This window comes from Rhea americana, unplaced genomic scaffold (genome assembly GCF_003343005.1).
Source record: "Rhea americana isolate MKP2758 unplaced genomic scaffold, rheAme1 scaffold_34, whole genome shotgun sequence".
NCBI lineage: Eukaryota > Metazoa > Chordata > Aves > Rheiformes > Rheidae > Rhea > Rhea americana.
Window position 1 is genome coordinate 1656172 of NW_028186468.1, and position 27886 is coordinate 1684057.

Here is a 27886-nt window from a genome sequence, read left to right on the forward strand (position 1 = left end):
ATTTTTTAGAGGATGAAGTTAAACAGCACAGAAATCAGTTTGTTTTTCTTTAATTTCTATTCACTTGTACACTTAAAGGATTTTTAATAGTAGCATTATATATTAGATACATAAAGTAATGATTTAGTATGATAAAGATTTAGTTATGGAGAAACCTCATCTAGGACCTACTTTGGGATTACATTTCAACAAGTCAGACATACTGGAGAGACTTTTGAGACCAGCAGTAAAAAAATGATCCAGTCCTGCTTTCTCAGATTACTGAGAAGAATTTGAAGAAATGGGAGTTCTTCGCAGAAGTCCAAGAAAAAAAAAATATGATAAACAACCTTTAAGTACATAAAAGGTTGCTGAACAAAAACATGATAAGCTATTTTCACTGATACAAGGCATGAAGCACAGAATCCAGACATGGGGATGGGGAAGGCCTGAACTTTGAAACTGCGAGTTTAGTTTGCCTGTGGGAGCTGTGATCTTGTAGATTTTTAACGTTTTAATAGTATGAATAGGCTAAGTACAGCTGGTCCTGCCTTGTCTTGTGGTATGAAGTGCCCAGCCCCAGTTCTGTCATCAAAATATAACTACCACCATTCTAAAAGTAGGAAGACGACTAAATTCATACATGTATAACCATTCAACCATAACCACACCTGTAAGACTTGTTCTAGGATTAAGCTGCTCAACTGAAATGGTAAAATGCCATGAATGCTGTCTCCCTTGAATGAATGAATGAAAAAAATAAAGCACTGAGTCTTTAGGAACAAGATAAAGAATAAGAGAGACTTTTATGGCCAGAATGTCTTCAAACTTCAGGACAACATTATTAAATGATGTAATATAAGAAGTTGTATGTGCCAAGAATCTAAAGCTCCTTTAAAGTAAAGCCTTTATGATTACTGTTTCAATCTGTCTGGTATTTTGCTTAAGTTCTGCACTTCAGAACCACAATGAGAGCATGCAATGCTTAAAGCCTTAAAATCTTTAGAAGTACTTAATTAAAAATTAAGGAATATTTTATTTCTTAGCCTTGGTTGCRTTGCTATATACATCCCAGTCAGGTTTAAAAGCACTTTATTATATTTACCTAGATCCACAAAAAGTTGCTTGCGTCCTTCTTTGTCATTTACTACTAAAAAGGAAAATTCAGAATTTTCTTCCTGCTGTGATGTTTCAATTTCTGTTGTTTCATGAGCAATGGATGGCCAACTCTTAGAAGCATCTTCTACTGCTGAGAGGTTTATAACAGAACAATCTAATCCACCTGTTGATGTAGAACACTGAAAAAYATGTCCCGCTCTTTCTTCTGGAAAAAAAGCAGCAGTTTTGATGTCCATTAATGCCATGGCAGGCTGCAAAATGGTTCTCACAAAATTACCTTAAAAACAAAAACAGTAACTTCTTTATTCATGAGTCAAGAAGGAACTTAATAGTTCTTGTGCAAACATTTTCAAAACAGCTGAGGTGGAAGTGGTTGACTTTGCGGCTTCCACCCTCCCCCCCCCAGATTTTTCCTTAAAAATAAACAAACAAAAAAAGCCAAAAACCTTTTGAACAAACACAGTGCACAAAATATTTCTGAATAGTGTCTAACAAACCTATGTTTGGCAAGAATTTTACTGAAACCATTAAAAAAAACAGGCAAAAATAAAGAACTGTTTCTATGTTAGTTGTATAATATGAGTGCTATCTTCCCCTTTGCAATTTTACTATCATAACAAACTAAGTGAAAGGGTGTGTATTTCTCTGCGTAACTGTACAGAATTGAGTTGGTTTATTCATTATCTCATTAGAAATAGATAAAACAATGAAGCAGAAATGCACAGACTGTCACTACCATTTCCCAAACTCTGAACTGAATTCAAGTTCCAAAGGTGCAAAAATAAAAAAAATGCTTTTTGTAGCTCCTGTCTATCACAACACCTGTACTATCACAGTTATGACAGTCACTGACAGTCAAGGCCATGAGCTGCTGCAATGCTTGGAGCATAACTGATCTTGACTTAATGGTTAATAACAATGAAGATTTTTTGGACTGAAACTTCTGTGAACCTGAGTTTCCATAAAAATGCCAAAAAACTTACTGAACAAGTTCAATTCAGATCCTCATGTTAACTTACCATGCATGTTTCTGCATATGAAGTAGACCTCTTAACAGTAGGACTTAACACACATGCTTAATATGACATCACCTTGTTAATGACAGTGATCCCCAAAAACAAGTAAAAATAGTCAATTATAAAATATAGTTTATTTTAATATTTTGAGTACCCTGTAGTGAAACACTTTAATATGTGAATAAATCATTCACATAGTATTACACAGGTTGTTTTTTTTATCCAGCCACAGGTATAGTTTTTAATTGTTTAGCCAAGTATTTTTGCAGCACTTAATGACAGTATGAAACGACATTACCAGAATGAGATTTAAGATTTTCAAGAGTTTGCAACTACCCCTTTCACTATTGCTTTCCTTAATTTCACTTTTAGAATGATTACAAATCTTTACTTGCAGCTTCATACTATTTTAACTGATGTAGCAGTGTTTGATCAGGGCTTATTTGAATGACATATTACTTCTGCAAAACTTATTTTGTAAATACTTTCTCAGCTCTGAGTATACTGCCATTGTAATCCAGGCTCTGTTAAAAGGTAACCAAAGACAGACAAACGAAAATTGGCAGTAGTGCATTCTCACATACAGTATTTAACCCACCTACGTTCAACGTGCATGCAAGAACTTAAGTCCCCTTTCTCCCTTAAGAAACTAAATATTCTTTTCAAACTATTTCAGAACTGAAATTTATTTTAATTAACATAAAGCGTCTTTAAAAGTCCTAGTTGAGCACTTCATTTCTTTGTGCATGTAATCAAGCAACAATCACTYCCCTGTCAGAATAGCAAGCCTTTTCCTCAGTGAAAGATTATTTGGGGAATTAGTTTCTTTATGATTCACATACCTTTGCTTTCCTTCTTCCCATTTCTTCTAACTGACGAGACTCACCAGATGTGGGAATGAAACCCTACATTTCACACTTTTTAATCTTGGCTGTATTTTGAATTTTTATATTTGTATTTTGAATTTTCACTGATTTGCACAGCGCTGTGCTCTCTTACATGTGCCATGAATTCAATCCTAGTATTTTAACTCTGATTAGTACCCAATTCCAAAAGTTCCATAAGACAAGTTTATTTTTTAACCAAATTTAATTTTAGGCCATCACTTTGTACATGATTCCTAGCACTTATTTGTTATGAAATAATATTACTAAGATGTGATAGTTCATTTTCTAGTTTATCACAAAGGGTAGAAATGTATGATTTGTAATATCACAGAATAATTCATGATAAAATATTTTTAGACATAATTTCACAATGATGAACCAAAAAAATTTAAAGTGTCTGAAAAATGCTAAGAGTTAAGTTAAATATTCAATAGATAAAATCATCCTGACACATCCAAGACTACATGTATTTTCATATAATGTTGTGAAATTACTTTATGAAGTTATCTATATATCTAGATTATGTCAGAGCACTGACAATACTTGTACAACACATGAGGTACCAAGCTAATAAGCCTCAAGACAAATTTGTCAAGTTGGCTACTAAAATGCATTAATGAGTAGTCTGAACTGTAATATTAATTGATAATATGCACAAATTTACCACTGATACATATCACAATTCTGGAAATCAATTTTCACTACAACTTTAATCTGTTGTTCAAAAGGCAAAGGCAGAAGATTTTTTGAATATATGCAATCTCTAAATACATTTAATTGAAAGTAAACATGTCAAATCTACTTCATAGTGGAGACACAAATCACTTTAATGGACTAGAATTAATAGCTCATTCTCTTACTGAAAGAACTGACTGACATAATTTARTTATCAAGATCACAGACTAAAACTGCCATCATACCAAATTACTTCTCTTCCATGTATCACTTAAGAGTTTTATAGTGACAGAGGAGTTAAAGACCATCCTTTTGAACCAAAAAATGTTATGATCCCATTTAATTGGCACTACAGTGTCACATGACAAATAACTGCTGGGTCACATTTTGAGCTGGCAGCCAGTATTATAAGCAGTTGCTTGTTATACTGGGATCTGTTTAGCTTGTCAAGTGTCTCCTTTGAGCTATTCTTTAAAGTTTTAGGAACATCGGTTCTGAGAATGAGAAATAGGTTTTCTAAATCTTAAAAAACAAACAAACAAACAAACAAAAAAAAGCACTTTATTTCTGAGAAATCCTATTGCCTTTGTGTTGGAGTAAGGATCTGATTTTTTCTCTGAAGTGACCTGTAGGGCAAGGACTATGTACCTATATTACAAATGTTTGGGAAAACAAAACAAAAACCAAAAACTGATTTTGTACATGCACATAGAGGCCTACAAGATCCAGCCTCTCCTTAAGAGATTTAGCACACAAAGGCAGAAGCTACCTTACATACATAGGAAGTGTAAAAAAAGAAAAAAAATACCGTGTAAATTATACTCAAGACTGGAATGAGGGAAGGTGCAGAGGTTGGAACTAGCTACAGAAGGCAACAAAGGCGAGAAAGGAAAAGGAAGACTGGGCATGAAGGCAGCCAGGTAGCTCATGACCAGGCAGACAGAATAAAAGTGGGAACTASAAAAGTACCCAAAGTTATAAAAGCAGAAACTTCAACTCTTCCCATTATTCAGCTGCCATTGGAACTCCCTTAACAAAGGGCATAATTTCTTTCTGGCACCTGCAATTGCACTGCTGTCATCACAGTTACTCCTGAACACAAATGAGAGAGCTCAGTGTCACAAACTCCATCCCTGCTAGTAACCCATGAGATTATCAATATAGTGCCACATGACAGTACTTCTACTTCTGCTCTCCTCAGATTTGCTTTTCTAAAATAAGCACAATAAAGAACAAAGGTTTCCAAATGAAGCGCTCAAACATTAGGAAATGCCAAAAATCAAGGCTGCAGGTGCATAACCCAATCTTCTAATGCTTGCAAGCTGATTCACATTTTAATCCCATCACTGGGCAAGCTGTTTTCTTTCAGCTGTTCATTCAGACCTCACTGAATTCATATKCTGTTTTGCCTTAATTGTTCAATATGTATAAGCCTACTTTACTGCACACTACACAAAATTTGTCAGAAGAGATTATGAATTTCAACATTAATTTCTTTAGCTCATTACTAACACCTCCATGTGCCACAAACACTCTTTTAGAGCAAGTTTAAAATACTCTGTAAAGTGAGAAGATCTTATTCTACAGATGGCATCAAGACAACTCTGAACTAGCAATTTTTTGTGTTGGAGCTGCTATATYCCAGGAAACACCCCAGTCTACATCAACAACTAAAATTGGTTTTTGCTTTTTCTTAAATCACATTTATGCCCAGGTGGCTTGAAGCTGTCTTTGCCCTGCCTTTCTGACCCTGTGCTGAATATAAACCAGCTGTATTTAGGACCAATGGTCTTAGATTTAATGATTAATATGTACTTTAATCTAAAAATTAAGCAATTCTACTGTAAAAAGCAGTCTTATCAGCAGCTATGTAAATACAACATAGACACAATTGGAGATTATCTTTTTATGAACGAAAAGGCTAATCACAGAGAATGAAAGTAGAACATGACTTGGGGAATACTGAGGCTTGAGGAAATACAAATATGTAGTCATTTTTGCCAGAAAYATCTATTTGTTTCCATATATAATTCTGTTAAAATAAGCATTCAAGTTCCATAAGGCACTATAAAACAGCAAAACCTCACCTTTTATTTCCAGTGGGGAAGAGAAAAGAACACACTTACCGACATGAATATTATTCTTAAATGCAGTCTTGTGGGGAAGAAATATCAAGTGTCGACTAAATTTTTCATCAGTACTGGAATCTAAATTCAAGACATCTTTGGCTGAACATTTAACATCATAAAATTCTTCTAGCTTTTGGTTGACAAGCTGAAAATTATAAGCATGAATTAGGTTACTTTCTCTAGTATTTTTAATAGCGATGTCTAAATTCTAACACAAATGCAGCTCCTACATCTTATGTTCATATTTTTTTTCTCATTTTGAGCATACAATTAGTTAACTTAAACTAGCCACAAAATTTCATAACTTCTTTAACCAAAATGTGACATAGATTGTACCTCCTGAATTGAGCAAGTGACTGAATATACTAACACTGCGAAAATGAGCAAGTTTTCAGTTTTTCAACTCAAAGTCTAGTTTAGTGGCTTTATCTACAAATTATCTTTGTCCACAATGCCGTTCAACCACCCAGTGATGTTATTTCTAAGGTAAGCTTACCTCAGACCTACGGTGGAGGCTAAACAGATCAGTGAAAACCAGTCTTTTACATCAGAAGACTCAATGAACACTAAATAAACAGAAAACTAGACAACAGCTGTAGAAACCCTCTACAAGTTTGTGATTACTCATATTTAGGACTGAGATTCAGAATCTAAAAGTCCAGAAGCTTTGGATTTGGGTATCTCTCATCCTTCACCCAGCAAATGCTAAGATCTTTTCTTAACCATAGGAGTATCTAGATTTTGCAACTGTTCCACAATGGCGTAAATCCTCCCAGACTCCCTATCAGCTAAGGGCCTCTACAGAGGAAAGATCCCAATTTATTTTCCTTTGTTTCTTTTCTTTCTACCCTGAGACATGCAAGTATCAGAAGTCTCACAAATACACAGTCATCGAGAAAGAGATTTTATTGGAACAGAAAACGTTCTAAAACCCTGCTTTATTTTCTGATATACTGAAGTTATAGTCAAGCTCATTTTCTGAGCAAATTTGGAGTTAAATGTTTATTTGTACTATTTAATATAATTGATAYTTATCAAAAGGTTTTGATAGTTTATTACCTGATAATTATCAAAACTTTAGGCACCAAAATTATGAGTGCACTCACCTGAGGTTCTCTATGTAATCATTTAAAATCAACTATAATGAACTGCTATATGAAGGTGCCTAAAATTAGGAGGGATATATCTAAGCCTTAAGTGTCAACACACATAAACCAACAGTGTGACTCTGCAGAATAAAATCATGTCAATGAAACCAATAGTGAATACAAGCCTTCCAACAACCACCATGTTTTTTCCCCTCTGTCATTTAAAGCAGGAAATTTTTGCTTTAATTAAAAGTATACTTTTCACTTCGTTAATAAAACCCACTACCTACATAATTATTTTTTATTTTACTGCAGAATAATCAGAACAATAAAGAGGTATATCTGGTTTCATATTAAACCTACAAATAATTACGATTACCTATACATGATGCACTGCCTTTGTTCTAATTTTACCTCAATTAACTTTGCAATCATACTCTTGCCATCAGCTCCAGGATTTGCTGGTTTGTAGAACTCCAAATCAAAATAAAGTTTACAGGCATCTTTTTCAGGAATGACTTCATAGCAATGCATAAGACTTGTTTTATAATCTTTGCTAAGGAAAAATAAAAACAAATAATAGCCTCTCATAATAAACGCTATACCTGCTTATTAATTGCAAAAAAGAACCTCACAAGTCCTAAATAGTCTTTTATTTTTTAACCAACTACCTGTACTAAAACAAATGTAAGTGTTTCAGAACAGTATAGGGCTGTTACTTATAACTTTAAGTTATAAACTCAAAACTTATAAGCTTTGCTGATATGTGGTTTAGGATTTAGCTTCATAAACCCACCCCCAAAATCTTACAGAAAATCTTACAAAATCTTACTTAGATTTCTTTTGCTTCATAACCAGATGTTTTATTGTGAAAAAAAATGGAAAATGTTCAGTACATGATCAAATTGTAAATATTTGAAACTGCTCATGAAACAAAAGCAAACCGATATGTTGTTAATCAGATATTTACATTAACATGCATTTAAACTGATGTATCACTGAACAYGGAAATATATTTGTGTTGTGTGTCAGTGTGATCCCCTGAAGAAAGCTGGCAGAAAAAGCAAATCTACTGCTATTAAATTTAAGTTTGCCAGACATGAGGACTTCAATTCATAGGAAATAGAGGTCTGCAACTCAAAAAAAAAAAGTTGAAAATACTATATAATAGAATAATTTTTCATTATGTAGGTTTTCCCCAGGGCCAAGATCTTACCTCAAGCTACTTAGAGCCGGACTGATTTACCTCCCCAGTAAAGCATAGGGATCCTTTTTGAATACTTACCTATAATAAAACCAAAGCTCATAATATGTTGTCACAAGGTAAAGCCTCTTTCCATTTTGTGTGTTCTTTTCCAAGGCAAATACATGAACATCCTTTTCAAACAAAAAATAAGTCATTTTATTTAGAAAATTAATTAAATTTTCAGAAGTTCTTACTTAACTTTCACCCATAYGAATTAATGTCAATAGAAATATTTTTAAGAAATTAGGTGTATCACTTATCCTTTTCTAATCTAAGAAGCAATTGTTTTTTTAATTAAACTTCTTTCTAATTTCTGTTATGGGATTATAAATTTGAAGAATTTCTGAGATTAACAGATCTATGATGAATTTACATCAATGTAACTTCTATTTTCTCAACAAAATTCAGTATTTTTTTTTTCTGATCACAGCAAATCCATTTAATGAGAGGAGAAACAATGTCCCAAAAAGAACAGTCTCACTGATGTGATGGCTGCATGTGACTTCATAACAAATATTCCCTAGATTCTATATTATTTAAAAGCAAAAATAGAAATCCAAAGACAAATCAAAAAAAACTCACTGCCAACCTGTTGAGAATATGTTTAGGAAAACAACTGTCAGAACAGTCTTAAAGAGACCAAGAGACTTTCAATATGGGTTATTTTAAAAGACAGATTAAAATMATCTAGTTCATAGCCAACACAGAAAATCTGTGGCAGCAGGACATTTAAGTGTACATCCTTTTAGGTGACTAAACACCAAAAATAATGCCTCTTATTGTTAAGTCTTTGCTTCCAAATGCTTACTCAATACATACAAATATTCCATACGGGGTTTTTATTCTGGAGTTACGTAAGTTTTGAGCATGTATAGTTTGCTATACTTCAAAAATTCTCTGTTACATAATGTCTAAATGGAAGTGATCTCTACTCAATTTTCCTTGCAGCCTTGTCTATAGATGAGAAAAGGAAGTTTATYTTATGGAAAAGAAAATGAAAAAGCATTAAAAAGTGGATACATAAACATAGTGACATAAGCGGTCATTAAACTGACTGTTCCAACCAAATACTTAGTCAACTAAACAAAAAAAGAAAGCTTCAGTCAAGACTAGTTTGTTTGTTTAATTCCAATGTTTGCAAAAGTACGGAACTCCCAAGTAACTGGAACATGGAAAGCCTAGGTAATTAAATTACCCATATATGAAGACCACAAGGTTCTTCTGCTAACTCAGTATACACTGTTGAAGATGTCTTATAATCAGCATGCTTTTATTGGATATTTCTGAAAGGAATTAGCAAATTATTGTAATTATATTTATAAAATTCAGACCTGCAGGATTACTTGAACACCTAAAATTGCAAAAAATAGTGCAGTGTATTATGTTCATTTAAAAGAAGTAATCAATTTGAACAGTATTAAATGCAGATAACTGGAGACAGAGGACACATTTCASATAATGCTTATTTATGTGGCTCATTACTTATCAATATCTGAACTTGCTACTCTGAGTGCAGTAGAAAGGTGTATTATTTTTCTTTTCATTTTGCTAAGTCTCTACCTCCTGTTTTTCCTTTCCCTCTCATATTTTCTCCTTTCTTCCTACCTGTCTCTTTCCTTTCCTATTCTCCTGCCAACCTTGTCAGCTTTCTTATCTTAAGGAGGAATAAATCTATAACTACAATGTTTCCAAAAAGCACCTCTGCTCTTATAAGTTAAGGTCATACATCAGTTCTTACCCTAAAACTTACTAGAGTTATCCACAGTGCATCATGATCTTCCAGAAAGATTTTTTAGAAGACTTGTGTCAAGATTTCAAAACCAAAAGATCCTGCAACCTACTAAAGACTTTACTGTTATCCAGGCTTTTAAATGAAGCCAAATACCAGAAGCACTCAAAAAGTAGAGACATTCAACACAGAATTTACCTCTTTACAAGTTTTTACATAACGAAAAGCTTCAGTCTGCCGACAAAATATTTTCCAAACAGGGGATGGTTGAAAAAGTTTGGACAGTTTTGGTCTGTAAACTGGAAGAAGAGGGTTTCTTTCATAGTGAGATGCTAGTTCTTCAATTTTCTTCAGTCTTTCTTCCCATTTTCTCTTCATTTGTCCTAAAGCAATTACAAATAACCAAATCAGTATCAATTATCTGTGATTCAGTTTTAATATACCTTATATCCATCTCTTGTTTTTGATTCTGTATTTATTGAGCATACATTACTTATTCACTTAGAATAGCCAATACTCAAAATCACTATCCAACTTAACTATGATATTCCCTTTAACATTTAACCTTTTCATATAGTTTTGGTACTAAGATAATTTATTTTCATATTAATTCAAAGATCAACACACAGAAAAGAAAGTAAGGGAATGCACAAGAAGTTTCATTTATATTTACAGAACAGTATTACACTCTGCAAAAAGTACAGCAAACTGTCTTAATTAGCCTYGCACCGTTAGTAGCAAGTAGAAAAGAATTATCATTTCTGCTTTATGGCAAATACTATCACTTCTGCTTTCTGGTTGGAGGAAAAAGACAAGGCAATTGATTTACAAGGGTAATAAATCACTTGAGTTCCTGAGCAAAAATTAAGATTTTGTTGACCTAGCTCTGAGCTCTTTGTCTCAAAGTAAAAGAGCTGAAATCCTAAATGACTGCTCTATTCCCTGCTGCTGACCTTAGCTATCAATCAGTAATACTTTCACCTGCTTTAAAATCTCACATTTTATATACTTCCTTGCGAACCTAAAATAGCAATCCTATCGCTTCCCAGAAAACACTATGCAAGACAATAATGCCATCATACAGCCTTTAAACCTGTAATCACATAATGGAATCCAAATGTTGTAAAGYAATCTAAAACACAAAAATATATTAGCATAACAGGAGTATAATTATTTGCAAGTTTTACTATCTCTTTTTTCTGAAAAAAAATTATTGCCACTCAAAATGTCTAAAAATGAGTTAGAGTACTTCTAAGAAACTGAAACAGAAGAAGAGGGATAAGAAGTCTGAAAGATTATGTATCTTTTCGTTCTGCCTAGCATTATTGTTTACCAGTCTTTGGTACTAACAACATCCTAGCCGCAATAAAAGAGAAAACAAAACTAACTATACTCGAAAGTATCCATACTTTCAACAGACTGAATCCATAAGGTGAAATTAAGTATTTGAATACCCCGTGAGCTTCTGAAACCCATATTTTAGATCCTCTGAATCCTCCTTGAAATCTTCCGCAGTTAAGTTTTCTGGACACCTACACTTAAACCTGCCCGTTGTTTGAAGGTTTAGTRCCTGGGTCAAGTCTAAATAACAGAATATTTTTTTTTTTTCCTTCTTATCGGGGCCAAACATATCATGTCTGCAGACCTTAACAGCCTGCTGATCTGTGAACTTCCTCCAGGCCCTTCCTTTCATGCAATCAATTTCTGCTCTGGAAATGAAAAGAGAAATCATAGAATAGTGATCAACATTTCTCAGAAGTGCCAGCTGAATCTTTGGTTTCACTTTGATACTGCATTACTGTAAAGTAGCACATCTGTACTGTGCTTCCACATTGAGTTATCTCAGCACCCTCCCACAAGACAACAGTTAAAAAGAAGAGAGATGAAGGAGAATTCACATAATTCTAGACTCATTTTAAGCTTTATTTAGACTTTTTTTTTTTTTACAGAAAGACAATTTCTGCAGGGGTACTTGAATCTTAGCAAAGGTGATGCCTCTTTAAGTTGAGATTTGTTACTTTTTTTTCAGTCCAAATGTTCAAGGATTCTCGGCAGTCTTAGGTCTTTCCAAAGTAACTTCAGCTCCTATACCAAATGTACCCAATATAACACACCTGCTTATAGTATGTACAATTTACACCTTTACACCTTCAGACTAGTAAACCTGCTGAGTTTACAGGGATAATCTAACTCCAAGTTTTGTCACCAACATGTTTGGACTACTTTGTTTTTGATTGAATATGAAGTCAGTAAGAAAAGGTATCTCCTGGGAGATCACTTAAACTCTGTATTTCATTTTCCCCTTTGATGAAAGGCTATCAAAAAGCAGGTGAGTGCCTACTGGAAAATTTAGTTTTTTATCTTGAACTTACTCTGTTTTTCGCTTCTAAAAGTCCATATACAAATATGAAAATAAATTCTCTCATGAAGTTCATAATGAAGCTGGAAATAACCTTCATATTCAAACAGCTATTGTATAGAAGTGTGTTGCAGAGTATTCAGATTCTAGTAAGAAAGGATTAGGACCACATTCATTGCCAGGTTGAACAATTTCCAAGTTTGCATCACACAGCAAGGGAAGATAAAAATCCATTATAAGTGGAAGTGCCAGCTCTGACACAGCTCAGTACATCTTTAGATTTCTGAAATCTAAAGATTATTTCTTTAGATCACTGAAACCAGAAAGATGCCCTCTCATATGCTAATCATCCCCTGCCATTTACTTAAGATCATAATCAATCACTTGTTTGGACTGTCAGAAACATTTTTTCAGCACACAAAAGGACTGAAACAAAACACATATCCAAGTTACGCAAATTCAGACACAAGCAAGACATATTTCCACTGCAGCATACAGCAGAAATAACCAAGTTTCATGCTCAGGCAACTGTAAGAGGCCCAGCATGCAAGCCCATTCAAAGCTTGCTTGAGCACTTCTGCACTTGCAGTGCGTGCGTAATGCACACACAATTGCAATCAAAATGCGTGAATGCTTGTTTTTCATCCGTGTGAGCACAGATTTACTTAGGTTCTTTGTAAGCTGTAACAACAAYCACATTTAAATACTTAAAACATTACCATGGTCAGAATGTTAAAAAACMCTCGGGAACTCCACTTGGTTTTTGAAATCTTTATGCTAATAATATAAATTAAAATATAATTAGCATGGTTAGATAGCACAATTTCATTAGCAATAGTAACAAGAATACCAGATCCRAATACGAAAAAAAATTATGAGTCAGAAAAAAGGCAAGCATGAAAATCGTGAGGATGATTTCATTGTGGATAACATACCATGAGATCCTTTTATTGCTTATTGTTTGCCAAGCCTTGGGGCCGCATGTTTTAAGGCAGACACACCTACCAAACCGTACCATTTTCCCTTCTTTAGTTCAARGAAAATGGTGGGATTTCACATAACCCCCTTTATTATTTTATTATTTTAAATAATAAAAAAAAAAAACCCTACAGTTCTGACAAGATTAGGAGAAACAAAGGAACCGGCAAAGCTTAAAACGAGGGGCTAACGTTTACCCAATTCAAAAGGTAAGCTGCCTGCTCCACGGTCCGCTCCTAGGCAGCGAGAGCATCCGTTACGGCCCGCAGCGGCCGTTTCCCCACCTGCCCCGCGCAGCGCCGCACCCGCGTGCGCGCGCGGCCGCCGCCTGGCCACAGCGCGGCCGCGCACAACGGCTGCTCCCCTCGGCCCGGCCCGGCCCGGCCCCGCCCCTACCTGGCGCCTCTCGCCATGTTCCGCCCATGCGGGGGGCCCCTCAGCCATGTTCCTAACGGCCGCTAACGGCCGCCAACGGCCGCTCCCGCCCCGCCGCTCCCCGAGGAGCGCGGAGGCGGCGTTGGGGGAGGGGGTCGTGCAGAGCGGTGGGGAGGGAAGGGAGCGAGCCAGGCCCTGCCCCGCCTCAGACCCCGACTCACCGCCGCGCGCTCCGCGCCGCCGTTGGCGTTTGAACGCGCCGCGGTCGGGCCGCCCCTGCCCCGCCCCTTGCCCGCCGCGAGGCGGGGCGCTCGCACAACGCGGAGGCTCTTCCTAGCGGCGGGTGGCTCCTTCCCTCGCTGCCCGGCTCCGGGAGAGGCCAGGTGGGGAGCGGAGCGCCGCGCCGCGGGAGAGCCCGTGGGTGAGGGCAGCGGCGGCGCGAGGCTTGTCGGGCTGCGGGCGGGCAGGCGAGCCCGGGCGAGGGGGGGGGAGGAGGCAGCCTGCCGCCCTCCCTTGCTCGGGGGCGGGCGGGACCGGGACAAAGCGGCGCCTTTCTGGCGGCCCCGGGGCTTCTGTCGGCGCAGCGGCGGCCGCGGGGCAGCCACGCTAAGGCACAGCCCCGGTGGCCGCCGGCCCTGCCCCTTCCTTCCGTGGGGCGGGGGCGTTGCGAGGGCAGCCCCGGCGCCTCGGCGATGGGCCGCGGCCGAGGGGGGAGGGGAGGCGGAGCCGGCTGCGGGCAGCCCGAGCCGCGCGGCGGGGTGGGACGAGCCATGGCGCTTCCCAGGCTCCCTCCTTAATGTAGGAAGATAATGCGGGTGGACTGTTGCATTCCCAGAAACCTAAAACTAACCATTTGTTAATTTAACGTGGGGTTTCTATATGTGTGGTAAAAAATATTAAATTTCTTCTAAAAAAGGCTGCTTTCCAGTGTCGCTCTGATAGACTACTAACTTGAAACCTAGGCCAAAAATTGAGTTTGGATTTACCAAAGCAAGTCTTTGGAGACAGCAGGTTAAGTCTCATCTGAAAAATGGCACTACAGTGACCCAGTTTGGAACAAAATGTTGGATGTGTGTTAGCTTAGATTCATCCTGAGATCAGACTCACAGGCRCAGCAGTAAGGATGTTTGCCTCTAATACTAATCCTGCAAACAAAGGGAAAAGCATCAACACGCCTGAGTTGCTCACTTGACAGAAATTGTAATCTGAACTCCTTATAGCATGTAGATGTCCCTGTCCAAGGTATCATCAGTCTCTTCCCTGCTAAATTGAAGGGTAGTACTGGTAGTCCAGTATTTGATCCTCTAGGGAATGCTTGTAGTTTTTTTTAAGTATCTGCTTATGGTTAGCAGGCAGGTTTGAGTATCTACACCTTACCCCTAGTAGTCTATCAGGTTCCTTAACGTTACTGGTTGTGATGATAATGTAGTTGGATGTATATAGATGGATGTAGATGGATGAATAAGCAAGGGTCCTATCTACTCTGGGAGTAAATTCATGATTTGCCGATTTTGCAGATTAATGCCAATTAACTAAAATTTTGTTTATCTTTGGAAGATCAGAGTGCTGGCCCAGGGTCAGTGCTTTCCAGCAACCACATTCCGACCAGAATCAATGTGAAATGCTGTCACAATATCGACATGCTTCCATCAGTGGAAGCAGTATTTAGTATTGGTGCAATGCCACAGAGAAAATATAATGCTTTTTTTCCCCTATAGTCATCATACAGTTTTCCTTCTATTGTTAATTATRTAATTATCAATATACATTATCTCAGGTAAAACTATTAATTTTGCATGTCTGCATTGGTATCACAGTGTACTGTATCCATGTACATAAAAAGAGCTGCCTTGAATGCTTGACGTTTTATTTTGCAAGCATGTGAAGTGGAAAACTGTGCCCTTTTGTAATCCTTGGACATGTTTTTTGATACTGGCTTCTGTTTTGGATGTGTATTTTAGTACTGCTATGATCATTGCTTTGTAGCAGCTGGCCTATACTGAACATGTGTTCTCTTGTCTGCTGTGGTTTGCATATTTCAGGCTATGGTTGTAACTAGAGATGAGTTATTTACTTCCTTTCCTGTCTGAGAAGCTCTGGTGTTATTTTTATCATTATGTTGTTAACTTGTCTGAATTTGTGAACCATACAAGACAAATTAAAAAAAAAATCTTTTTTTATTCAAAGTATCCTATGACAATAGTGATAAGTGATTATATGAAGAGGCTGAAATGGACTAAATACATTGTTTTATTTATCATTATCCTGTCAAAATAAAAGAGAACAATTGTATTTATGTAGAGCAAATTACATTTTTGGTTTTATTACTATACAGATAAACTATTAATTGGGTCATTTCTCAGAGCTTGCTCGTTGCTCTGAATTTTGGACCTCTTTCAACCAGCTTATTTTTTACTGTTTAATACTTGCAAAGATCATTGTAAGATTGTCTTTATTTACATCTTCTATCTCTGCCTCACAGGGCTTTTAAATACTACAAATTTTTCCAACTAAAATAGTAAAAAGAACAATCAAAACAAGTTCCTTGTCCTTACAGAAAATATTCTGCTAGATTAAAAATGCTATTCTTCAACTATTTGATCTTTAAGTTTCCTTACAGTTGAAAGCTCTTCTCACCAAAGCTTTCAGAGAAAAGAATATCAAGGAACAGAATAACAATTTTAATTAAATTCTTAATATATTTTCCTGGAAAACTTGCCCCACCATTCCTACTAGCATGAGATCATCCTCTACAGGGAAATGGGTATTCTGCTTGATGGAGTATGACTTCATTGCATTACCTAAACTAAGATGAGGTAATTCTTAGTACCTGGTTAAAATCAGTGTCGCTTGCTAAGAGCGTTGCTGCTACTCTGACATTAGCATTGCAGGGCATAAAAAGTATTGCTAATAAGGCATGCGTTTGAGAGGCCAGCAACATGACAGATGCCTCTTTGTGGATGTGTTTTGTTCTTTAAAGAAGTATAGGTGAATTGGTACTTTAAGATGGTCAAAAAAATCCATGGAACTTAAAGGTAAATTGTGGATTCTGTTCTGAAGATGAAGCAGATGTATTTGTAAATACCTAATGTTCAAATATAGTAGGCATTATACCCAGTTTCCTTGAGTATCTCTCCAACTTCTATACAGATCTTTAGACAAGCTCCACTCAAGATGCAATAGTAGAATACATTATAATTCATTATAATTCTAGTCTCTGCTAGCTACTTCTGCAGTTTTCATTGTTTCTGTGGCTTGGGATCAAGGACAGCAGTTGTAAATTAAAGTTGCAATAAAGTCGAGGAGGTTGTCACTCAAGACTCGCTAATTGTCATTAGCACTCCTTGCCCAATAGTATGGCATAGGGCTGAATGACTGCAGTACCTCAGGCAAGAGCATGGTTACTCCAGATTTTCTAGCATCAAATCAAGAGGAGGCATCTCAGAGTGATTCACATCTTAGGTACTTGACTTGTCCTTTGGAAGTGCTTTTTTCTTTCTTTTTTCTTCTTCTTCTCTCTCTTGTTTTTTTAGCATAGGGAACTTAGAAAGAATGAATCCAGATCATAGTGATGCCATGATCTATGTTCAGCACCATAGACCTAGTTCCTGCCCTATATTGTCTTTACAGTGAATTTCTGAAATATAAAGTATCATGTTTATTTGATAATTTGTAATTTGGTTTTAAGGGAATCTCCTGTGTGCTTCTAACTTGCATGGTATAGTTTGCAGGTCTAGACTCATTTTGTGAGTACCAAGATTTCTTAATTATATTAGCACTCCAAGATACAGAGAATAGTATTCAGAGCAACCTTGAGAAGCCACAAAAATATAAATAAGAAATAAGGAAAGGGAGAAGGTTATATACACCCTCTGGTGCTTCTGATGCATTAGTAATTACTGTTRTGGAAAATATGTGGTTGCAAGGTGTGCTAGCTAGAGTATGAGTATGAAATTAACAGACAATAATATAATTGCATAGGGTGGCAAATACAGTTGCCAGCCTCACATAGATTTAAATAAGATTTGTTGGACTGACAAGATAGAAATCCTTATTACTTGTTCTGGCTATTTATGTTATCTTCTTTTAATCATAAGTCTGCCCACTAAGTGAGTTTCTTTAAAATTCTTGCCTTRTGGTGCATAGTTTCTTGAGGTCTAAACATTTACTACTTTGTCCTACTTGATGACTTAATTTATATAATGCTTAATTCTTTTCTGAATGCTGAGTTAAAGATAACTTGTGGGAATGTGTTCCATGAGTGCAGACAGAGTAACTGAGAGGGGTGGGTTATTGTTTTTAAATTGATTTCTGCCTTGGTATCATTCATCATTTCCCTACTCATGTTCAGATCAAAAGTCAATAGCAGCCCACAGTGTAGCTTTCATTCCATCAACTGTTTTCAGTTATGATGTTGGGTTTCTGTGTTATTTTTACTGCATTTGCTTCCATTTACCCCAATTGTGATTGGATGCAGTGATGTTTTTTGCTAAATGGCATGCAGAAAAATGACTTATTTTGCAAAATTCTTTGGCCTAGTATCTAATCTTGCATATTATTCTTTGCACGCATCATGTAACTTACATTGTTTGGTTTTGGATCTCAATTTTTCTGTCTCACAGAGATGGAAAGAGCCAAGTATGACACTATTTGTAATTTTAAGAAAGGTATTAATGCGTATATGGAGATTATAATATTATAAAGAGTACCGTCAGCTTCTTCACCTCTCATCCTGCTTTTTTGTAGGCATTTTCAATCATTTGATAACAATGATTTGCATTTTTTTCCCAGAGTTGTTGCACTTTAAAGTGTGATAATTTAGAAAAACATTTGTGTTCTTCTTTCAAATGTAAGTTACCTAGAAATTGCTCAGAAATGCTGACTTTTTTCTACTAATATTCATTCCTAGGCTGTCCTAGGAATGGTTCCTAGTCCTAGGCTAATATCCTCCCTATGTCAATCTCTGTTTATAGTTTCTCTATAGTTTCAATGCAAAAATTTAAGAAAAACCTAACAAAAAATAAGCAATATATATGAAAGTGAACTGTCTTATATTTCTATTTACTTATGTTTTTAAGCTGATAATTAAGAGCCATAATGACAGATGCAAGAGATGGACGGCAGTCAGGGGAAGATGTGTCAGATGCAAAATCTTTTCCTGGTTCCAAAGGGTAAGTGACATATTTTCATGTTTAAGTCTTGAATGTATTGTCTTGAAAAACCTTGTAGTGTTACTGAAGGTGAGAGTTATAGAAATATTTAAAAATAATTTCCAGTAAATTATAATAATCATAAACAATAATTAAATCTGGCTTACTGGCTTTGACAGTATACAGGCTCAGACGAAACTGGGCATGTGTACATACAAGCAAGGTATTAAAAAGAAGAACGTTTAAGGTGAAGTTAGATCAGCCTTAATGATATTATCAAGTCATTAGCTCCTCTTGAAAAGAGAAATCTCTAGCTCATCTTGGACTAAATGTGCACACCCCTGCTTGAGCTGGTACTGGAGCTCACCTGAATCCATGGCAACCAGTTCACCTGATTAAACTGACATACTGTAGAGTTAAATGTACAGAAGCACTAGTGCCAAGGCAAGCCTGCAGCTGCAAAAGGGAGGAAGAGCAGGACTAGTCTTTCTGGTGACCACTAGTTGGCAGATTGGCGTACCTCTATCATCAAATTATATCCTTCCTGGGAAGTTGTTTTGTTTCTGAAATAATTTTTCTATTTTAATGAAAAACTGGTTTAAGGGCATTATTTTTTTTAATCGTAGAGTGTAATATGATACTGTGGACCCCAATCTTGTAGCTGCTTACCATGTGCTTAAAATGAGAAAAGCCATATCAACTTCAGTATGTGTTGACTGAGTAAAATGTAAAGGAGCCTTAGTCAGCAGTGCTGTTGCAGCTAGTATGCACACGGAGGCAGAATTACAGCTGCATATAGAGTTTTTGTCATTTTCTAGCTTTTGAGCATTCACTTATGAAAACTCAGTAGTAACACAGCTTTTGGTTAAAATTCAGCTGTAGATGTGTACTCTTGCACCTGATCTTGCCTCCAAGTACACTAATATCAAAAGATAAAAGACCTGATTTCTTGTTGGTGTAATCATTGGTTTTCTTAGATCGGTATTTATATTCCCCTGTGCAGTGGCATTATCATTTCAGACGCAAATCTTCCCCAATTACTTAAGCTTGTTACAAGTTGCATGGAAGACTACTACAAATACACAAATGAGAAACAACTTCATAGAAAGTCATTTGTATCTATACATTTTACTGAACTTGAAACGTAAGTTTGGGAGTGTTACTGTACAAAGCAGTCTTGTTGGTTGTTGCAGCCTCTCTGCCAGTGCAGTGCTTCATTAATCTTAGACCAGATCTATCCACTGATTCCATAGACATAACTTCTAGGGAATGAGCAGCAAACATTATTGTTTTTATTGGTTTTGTTGAAATAATCTTTTTTCCTTCCTACACAGAAAGAGCCTGCCTGTTAGCAAATCCATGGACTCTGGAATGCTGCCAGACTACAGTTACAGAATGGACTATCCAGAAATGGGAGAATGTGTAATAATAAACAACAAGAACTTCCACCGAGAGACTGGTATCTCATTCAAATTTTTAAGTATTTTCCTTAGTTCAGACAAATTAGTTGTGCATGCTATTCTTCAAAATTAAATACACAGTCTAATTTTACAGAAATCTAAAATTAAGTTGTTTAAATGAGTGTAATATATTTCAGTGTGTTTTTTCAAAGTATGCGTAGAGGGCACGTGTTAACGTATAGTAGTAATAGTGCGAAAAAATTGTTCTACAGTGCAATTCTGTCTTACCTTTTAGTCATAATTTATGGTTTGAAAATGAAATAATTTTCTCTCTCTTTATATATAGATAGRTAAATATAAAAATAAGTAATAAATAAATCTCCAAAATAGTACAAATATGGAGGAATGGAGTACATAATATTCCAGGCTGATACAGGTATAAGTAAAAAAAGCATTTGGCTCGGACAGACTGTGCTGTCTATATCATATCAAAATAACGCATTTCTTTTGTGTGTAGGAATGTTACCTCGTTCAGGTACCGATGCAGATGCTGCAAGTGTCAGAGAAGTTTTTATGAAGTTAGGATATAAAATCAAGCTTAACAATGATCTTTCATGCAGGGACATCTTTAAACTACTGAAAAACAGTAAGTAATTTTATATATATATATATATATGCATATATATATATACACACACATATATATATATATATATACACATATAAAATGCACCATTGTTTCTAAGTACACCTCTTGTCTGCAGATCTTTGATGTTTCTCTTCCATGTTTTTTTCATACCTAAATAACTCAGTGATTTATTCCTAAGGATCATATATACATCCTAGTTTCTGTATTTATTCATCATTGTCTGTCCATCTTTTTTGCTACTTGGAAAAAGGATATTGAGGAAACAGTCATCTTTAAAGACAAATCGAAAAAAAGACTGAAACTTAAATACACACTGACTAACTTTCCTGAGCCTTGGACCACTGAAGCTCTGTGAGTTAGAAGCCTGTCTAATTGGATAGAGAGGGGTTTCTGTGTTCTATGCTTAGTGATGTTGCCCAAGAGATATTTTGATTACGTGACCGAAACAGCAAATGAATGCGCTGAATTACTCTTGGAGAGAAATAAAATAACCTTTGTTTTGGCTGACTTATGGAAAAAAAACCACGTATTTTTCAAGCGATATCTTTATACTACTGTTTGTATTAGTCCTGCTTTGTTTGTGCGTCTAGACCAGTAAATTTAACGGTTCCTGGAGTTAATCTATTGCCCTGGAAAACCTAGTCTGTTCTAGTTAACTGTTGAAAGATTCTTAACTGTTGAAAGATTCTCCAGGCATGATTGTGGCACAGGCTGACTAGCACTTTCCCAGGCTGTTGGCAAAGTTGAGCGGTAAAAGTGTTTCAGAGACTATTCCCAGTGGCCAGTTTTCATGATGCTTTTAAGTATTTACTAGCATAGATGCAGGTTCTTTATTGCCAGTTAATATTTGTCAGAAAATGCTTCTGGGCATAGTATAGTTGCAGCCTGTCCGTTGACAGTAGCTGAAAGTAGGAAATTACTTTCTCTGCATCCAGTCTTACTTGAGGTATAAAGCCTCCAAATGGGCATTGTAACTCCAAACTGCAGCCTAACTTGAGATACTTAAAAAAAACATACAAGTAAATTTATTTACTTCTGAGGAAGGACTTGTGGAAGCTGTCTGTGCTGTTTCTAGACTTTTCTGGATGCAGCATTTATCCATGGATTATAGAAATGCCTTCATGTGCTTCACTTGAGTAAAATCAAAATAGTTCAGTGTTTTCAAAATAGAAATTCAGTATTTTGGATAGCTCTAAAACAAAAGGCTTTAGCTCTCAGGAACGTTACCTGTTTCTTCTAGAAACTTTTACATCTTCTTAATCTTTCCACTTAAAATTGCTTTTTGATTTCCTCTTCTAAATTGAATGCTTTGTTTGTTTCTCTTCATATATTGAAAAGAAACATCTCGGTCCTCAAGTACAGTCCCCACAAGCCTAGGCAACAAAAGAGGCCATAGGGCATCTATTCTATGCTCTTTGTGCACCCTAGATTTAAAAAAAACAAACCAGCCCACGAAACAAACAAACACAAGTCTAGGTAGAAAACCCAGAGTCATGAAAGATGTTACTACAGCTTGCTACTCTGTTACTACAGAGTGAGAGAGAAAGATAATGTTAATACTTAGGTCCCTGCAGYGGTAATAGTGTTTGTGCTACATTCAGTTCCCATGTAATCCAAGCAGTTGAAACATTTTTCAAACTAAAAAGAAAGGTAAGATTCCCCTGTCCTTTTCCAAAAAGCAGAACTCCCCATCGGTCTGTTCCCAGATCTGGAGACTGGCCATTGTTGTGAGAGCAAAGTGTACTACTCGGACTTCTGAAACGCTGTGCAAAACCRTTATAGCCAACCCCCTTTGTCTCGTTACAGTGTTTGTGGCCTAGTTCTGTGGGCATGTGTTAGAATGGGTAGGGTTGGCCTTTAATTTGGGGATTTCTGTGTCCAACCTGCTGAAGTAAAGTAGGTTGGCTCCTTTTATTCAGAAGTGAGAACTGATTCTGGGTTTCCAAATTTGGGACTAGTTGTTATGAAACCAAGGAGTTCTGCCAGTTGGGAGTATCAAATGTTCAGAGATTTTTTTCTGGGGAATGCAAAAAGTTAAAACAATTCTCTTTGCTTTCAAGCTTCTGAAGAAGATCACAGCAAGAGAAGCAGTTTTGTTTGTGTATTGCTAAGCCATGGTGAAGAAGGACTAATCTATGGTACAGACGGTCCTCTTGAACTGAAAGTACTAACAAGCCTTTTCAGAGGTGATAAGTGCAGGAGTTTGGCAGGAAAACCCAAACTCTTCTTCATTCAGGTAATGTACAGCTGAACAATGATCTTCAGATCATCTGTACTTCAAAAATTCATGTTTCCCATTAATTATTGATGCAAAACAAGTAGTTAATTTTTCCTAAAATTGATTCAAATTGAATTAGTTTCAGAAGATTTTCTTCAGGACTAAACGTGCCACAGACTGGCTTACTTGGGCAGTATTTGTAATAGTTCAGACTACTTAATCCATAGAATTAAGTTACTGCAAAATCTTTGTAAACACTAGCCAATATTTAAATGAGTTTCTAAATATACCTTTAAATTARTAACTGTTTTAATCAACCTGGATAGTTAATTTAAATAAATCATAGAATCATAGGGTTGGAAGGGACCTCTGGAGATCATTTAGTCCAACCGTCAGCATAGCCTATACAGGGATTGAACCTGCGACCTCGGCATTAGCAGCACCACACTCTAACCAACTGAGCTAAACATGCCCCCCAAATGCTAGTTACTTCTTGTTCTAACTAATGAAATTGTATGTATGAATTATTATTTTTGTAGGGTTTTTAATTGGGAAATAATCAAATTTAAAACTGAAAAAAATAGTATTCTGATGACTATTACTGCCTTTATTTCTCACTTTTTTTTTCCCGTTCTTCTCACTAAATAGGCTTGTAGAGGGACAGAATTAGATTCGGGTATTGAGACAGACAGTGGATCAGATGAACCAATGTGTCAAAAAATACCTGTAGAAGCAGACTTCCTGTATGCATATTCTACTGCTCCAGGTGAGAGACTTACAAAGAAAGTGTTTGTTGAAATTATTTATAGATATCAGGGTACTGACATTGTAAATAACAATTGCAGTTGTCTCTGATCATTGGGRACTCTTTAGTGGCCAATTACTTCATTTGTTCTCTTTCAGGGAAATATGAATTTTCATTCCTCCRTCACTTTTTTCCTTTGATTTTTGATTTCCTTTTGAGATGCAACTCTTGGTTCCTGCTGGAAAAAATATGTAGATACACACAGACGTGTGTGTGTGTATGTACAGAAATATGTATGTGTTTGTATATTTATGTGTGTATATACATATGTATAACATCTTGCTATTACTGCAAAAACGTTAAGTGTTCATCTGCAGTCACATACATGAGTTTACCTATAATGTTAATCTGGGTTGTGCAAATAATTTATGGCAAGAAACAAAAGATACTGGTAGGCTGCTTTTGAAAGAACAGGACTATTGGATATCTAACTACATATAGAAGTGGTGATAAATACCAGCATGTTATTTGGGTGACACCTGTATCTTCATTTGCACCATTAAGCATGGTGAGTAGTGGGAGAACCCCTGCTATTCCCAGTACGTTTTCAGTCAGCACGGACAGGCTCCAGTCTTCAATTCATGCATGTAAGCATGAAGATAGTGACACTGAAATCCATTTTGTGTATTGATTCTGTCTGTACTACCACCTCTCCTTATATGTGGATCCATAATGGAATGATAAATGATTAATGGCTAAGATTGTTGCAGCAGGACATAGTTTTCCTTCCTTTGGTTCTTCACCTGCTTCATTTTCTTGAATTGGAAAAGATGTGAGGATTAGAAAAGTCTTTTTTGTTAGGATTTGAAGAACTCATCATGTCTAAACTTTGTGGGCTAGTGGTTTCTGGATATGTTTTTAAAATAAATGAGGGGGAAAAAAACTTTCATTGCTGTTGGAAACAATACRTTATTCTTCTAATTCCTATCCTGTCTTCTATCAGAGGATACTACATCTGATTGACTTAATACATCTCTCTTCCATAGGCTATTACTCCTGGAGAAATGCAGCTGAAGGCTCCTGGTTTATTCAGTCACTATGTAGAATGCTGAGGGAACATGCAAGGAAACTTGAACTCATGCAGATTCTAACYCGAGTAAATCGCGCAGTGGCAGAATATGAATCCTGCTCAACTCGGCAGGATTTTAATGCAAAAAAACAGATTCCMTGCATTGTTTCTATGCTCACCAAAGAATTTTACTTCCCTTACTGAAAAACCTGCACCTTGTGATTTTTAAATTTGTTTTTTATATGTAATTTATATACRATATTAGTATGGAATACCACTTTYAAATTGGAGTTACTGTTCACTACTGTGTGTAGCATAGATGAGCTGCTCAAAGTTGGATATGTCCATTACTAGAAATTGAAATTGTGTCAGAAATAGAATTGTGTCAGAAATGCAAACTGGAGTAGCTGAAGCACGGGCAAATTTGAAAGTAATGCTCTGAGTACCTAGAAAAGTTAGGAAGAAAAGACTGAAGATAGGTAAAAATCACATTAGTTCTGATTGGTGCTATATTTCACTTTACTGAAGAGGCAGAGAAAAACTGTTTTTGTAAATAGTTTGGCCTGATATCTTGCAATATGGAAAAAGATCAAGGAATATAGTATGCACTCATTAATGATGGTAATATAGTAATGTTGCACATTTCTTCATAAGAAAACTCATGGTTTTAAAGTTTAGGTTATAAACTAACCTCAGCTTTTTTATGTAACTTAGATTATAAACTGTGGAAGAATGCACCTAATTGTACCTAAAAAATGAAATTGTCATACTTAGAATTAAGACAGTTTTGTCTGGATTATTTTGCTTTTTTTTTTCTATGAGGTATCAGGTAAAACAATTTTATCACACAGTATCTATTTCAAAATAAATTTTGTATTGAGTTCGAGTGACCAAGGGACCAGTCTTCCAAAATACATTTTTTTTTTTTGCAGCTCTTTAGGAGAGGGTGCTTAATATTGTTTGGGTATAATTTGGGCCTAAAAATTCAGTGCAAAAAGACTGCATTCTGAATAATCTAATTTCCTTTTTTTTTCTGGCCATAAATCAGAGGTCTTCTAGGATCTGCTTTGTATTAGGTATACACCACTTCTAATCTGTGTGAAAACCTAAATTTGTGATATTGGAGAAATCTAATTTTCGTTGTTAAATATCAAATGGCACAATTACTCATGTCTCAKGAGATTTTAGCTAAAGTGTATTAACAAACAGTAAATTTAAATCTTTTAAWTTTGGCTCTGAGTTTTTTGACATGCTTCATCTGGGATTATTRTTAAGGACTTTTACAAAATTGTAAAATGCTTACATTTATGTTTCAGCCTGTAACAGTCTTTCGGTGTAACAGCCTGTAACAGAAAAAGACAAGTCAGAATGGTAAGTGACTATATAGGGTGCTTGCAAACAAGGCTTAAAATTCTTGAAAYTTTGTAGCATAAATAAGGTTAGCAAATTGCTTTCAGAGGGGTACAGATTTTTTTTTTTTTTTAACTTAAATATTAAGCCAGGTAGTAAGAGTAGCAAGACGTGGCAAATGCAGATTAAGTAGTTATGCAAAGGAGGCAATTTTAAGTGTCTTGGATGAGTACTCTAACTGCTGGATAAAAGGARGAGTGCTTGCTTTCGCATGCTCTCGACAAGACTAGTCTATTTTCAGTGATAGCTTTGACCCATATTTCTGTTGAAAAACTAAACAGATCCCTGTTAAGCATACTTAAAAATAACAGAAAAGCCCTTATGTAGACTTCCATGTGTAGGTTGTTAATCAAAACAAGCAGCTACACAGTGAAGTTGTAAAAGACTGATAATGCTTCTGTTAATCTGCTTCAAAGTAATTGGGAGTATTAAGGTTCCTTGAATTTGTAGTTATTCTTTGAAAAAAATTCCTGTCACTGAGTATGATTGTTCTACCTTAGATTTAAAAGGCTCTGACCTCACTGCTTTTTGCTCCTTAGTCCTATTTTTGCAAGAATTGCAGTCTCTTGAGGTCTTGGCATCTCTGAAGTTTGAATACAATTYCCTTCTTTAAAAAGGACAAATATTTAAGTCAAGATTGTTTCTAATTTTACTCAGCAGTTTTGTGCTCATACCCTACAATAGGTGATTAATATTAAATTGATTGTCCATCACCTTCATCTACCTTTAGCATAATTAATGAGAATAGCACTTCCAGTTTGCTTTTGGTTTACCTGACACCTCCCCTCCTCCTCCAAAAAAAAGAAGACCSAAGAGGAGTAGTGAATGTTGTACCAGAAATAATGAGATCATTTCATTATATCAAAAGAAATACAAATTCCACCAAATTTTCAGCTTCCACRTGCTAACTTCTTGAGCCATGGTTAGTAGCAATGAGAATTCAAAWTGTCCAAAAATACATAAACCTCACATCCTTAAAAGTTGGCTRTATTAAACAGTAACAAGTACTGTTTAGTAAGCAGTAACGAGACTTAGAGCTGTGTGTGTGTTTTTTTTTCCCCAAAGCACTATATTCAGTTGTAGCCAGCCCTGTTTCAGTGATAGAGAAGTTAGAGAGCTAGAGAAGGCAAAAAAGACTTGGCAATCCGTTTCATATGTCAGATTCTTTTTAATCAGCATTTTTACTGCTGAGGTATTTCAGCCACAAAAACACTACTCAAAAGTAGSTCTTTTGGCTGGAGGAGCCAAAAGTTATAATAGAGGCTTAGGAGAGACAGGAGGAAAAATAGCACAACTAAACAATTTTTGATGCACTGATACTTGKTTTTTGAGGACCATACACTAAGATGAAACCTATGGTACACTGGGACAATTACCAGTTCATCAGCACTGTAGGTTTTGGTGGGATAAATCACAGAAGAYTGAAAGATTATTGTAGAAGAGCAGCAAGAAAGTGGAGGGAGAGRTTGCACTAGGTAATGAGAAAGGAGAAGCTGTCTTAGTTGCAGTTTGAGTGAAGCTAAAGGATTGTATGATAAAGGGCTAGCAGAAACCGTAGACCTGGGAATTACCAGCAGAGAGGCTCTGCTGATAAAGTGGTAGTTAAATTACCTGTATATTTTTTTTTGGGGGGGGGGGGAGAAAAAAAAAAACATAATACAGCAA

The 27886-nt window shown here is 36.2% G+C and overlaps 2 protein-coding genes across 8 annotated transcripts in view; one reads left to right on the plus strand and one right to left on the minus strand.

Moving 5' to 3' along the window:
• Positions 1-13932, minus strand: part of PRIMPOL (primase and DNA directed polymerase) — a 20871-nt gene extending 6939 nt beyond the window's left edge. For 2 of the 7 annotated variants that reach the window (XM_085311372.1, XM_085311366.1), the window contains exons 1-6: positions 13602-13791; positions 10067-10251; positions 8179-8270; positions 7308-7449; positions 5803-5950; positions 1085-1375 (exon numbers count right to left, since the gene is read on the minus strand). In XM_085311372.1, the coding sequence (XP_085167498.1) occupies positions 1085-1375; positions 5803-5950; positions 7308-7449; positions 8179-8270; positions 10067-10251; positions 13602-13629 (886 nt within the window). In that variant the 5' untranslated portion in view covers positions 13630-13791. The other 5 variants (XM_085311368.1, XM_085311371.1, XM_085311370.1 and 2 more) reach the window with 5 other exon arrangements.
• Positions 13913-27878, plus strand: CASP3 (caspase 3). Its single transcript, XM_085311376.1, has 7 exons — positions 13913-14001; positions 18659-18751; positions 20065-20189; positions 20648-20776; positions 22840-23015; positions 23646-23763; positions 24789-27878. The coding sequence occupies exons 2-7, from the start codon at positions 18678-18680 to the stop codon at positions 25013-25015; spliced, it is 849 nt and encodes a 282-aa protein (XP_085167502.1). The 5' UTR covers positions 13913-14001; positions 18659-18677; the 3' UTR covers positions 25016-27878.
• Positions 27879-27886: the final 8 nt, after the last annotated feature.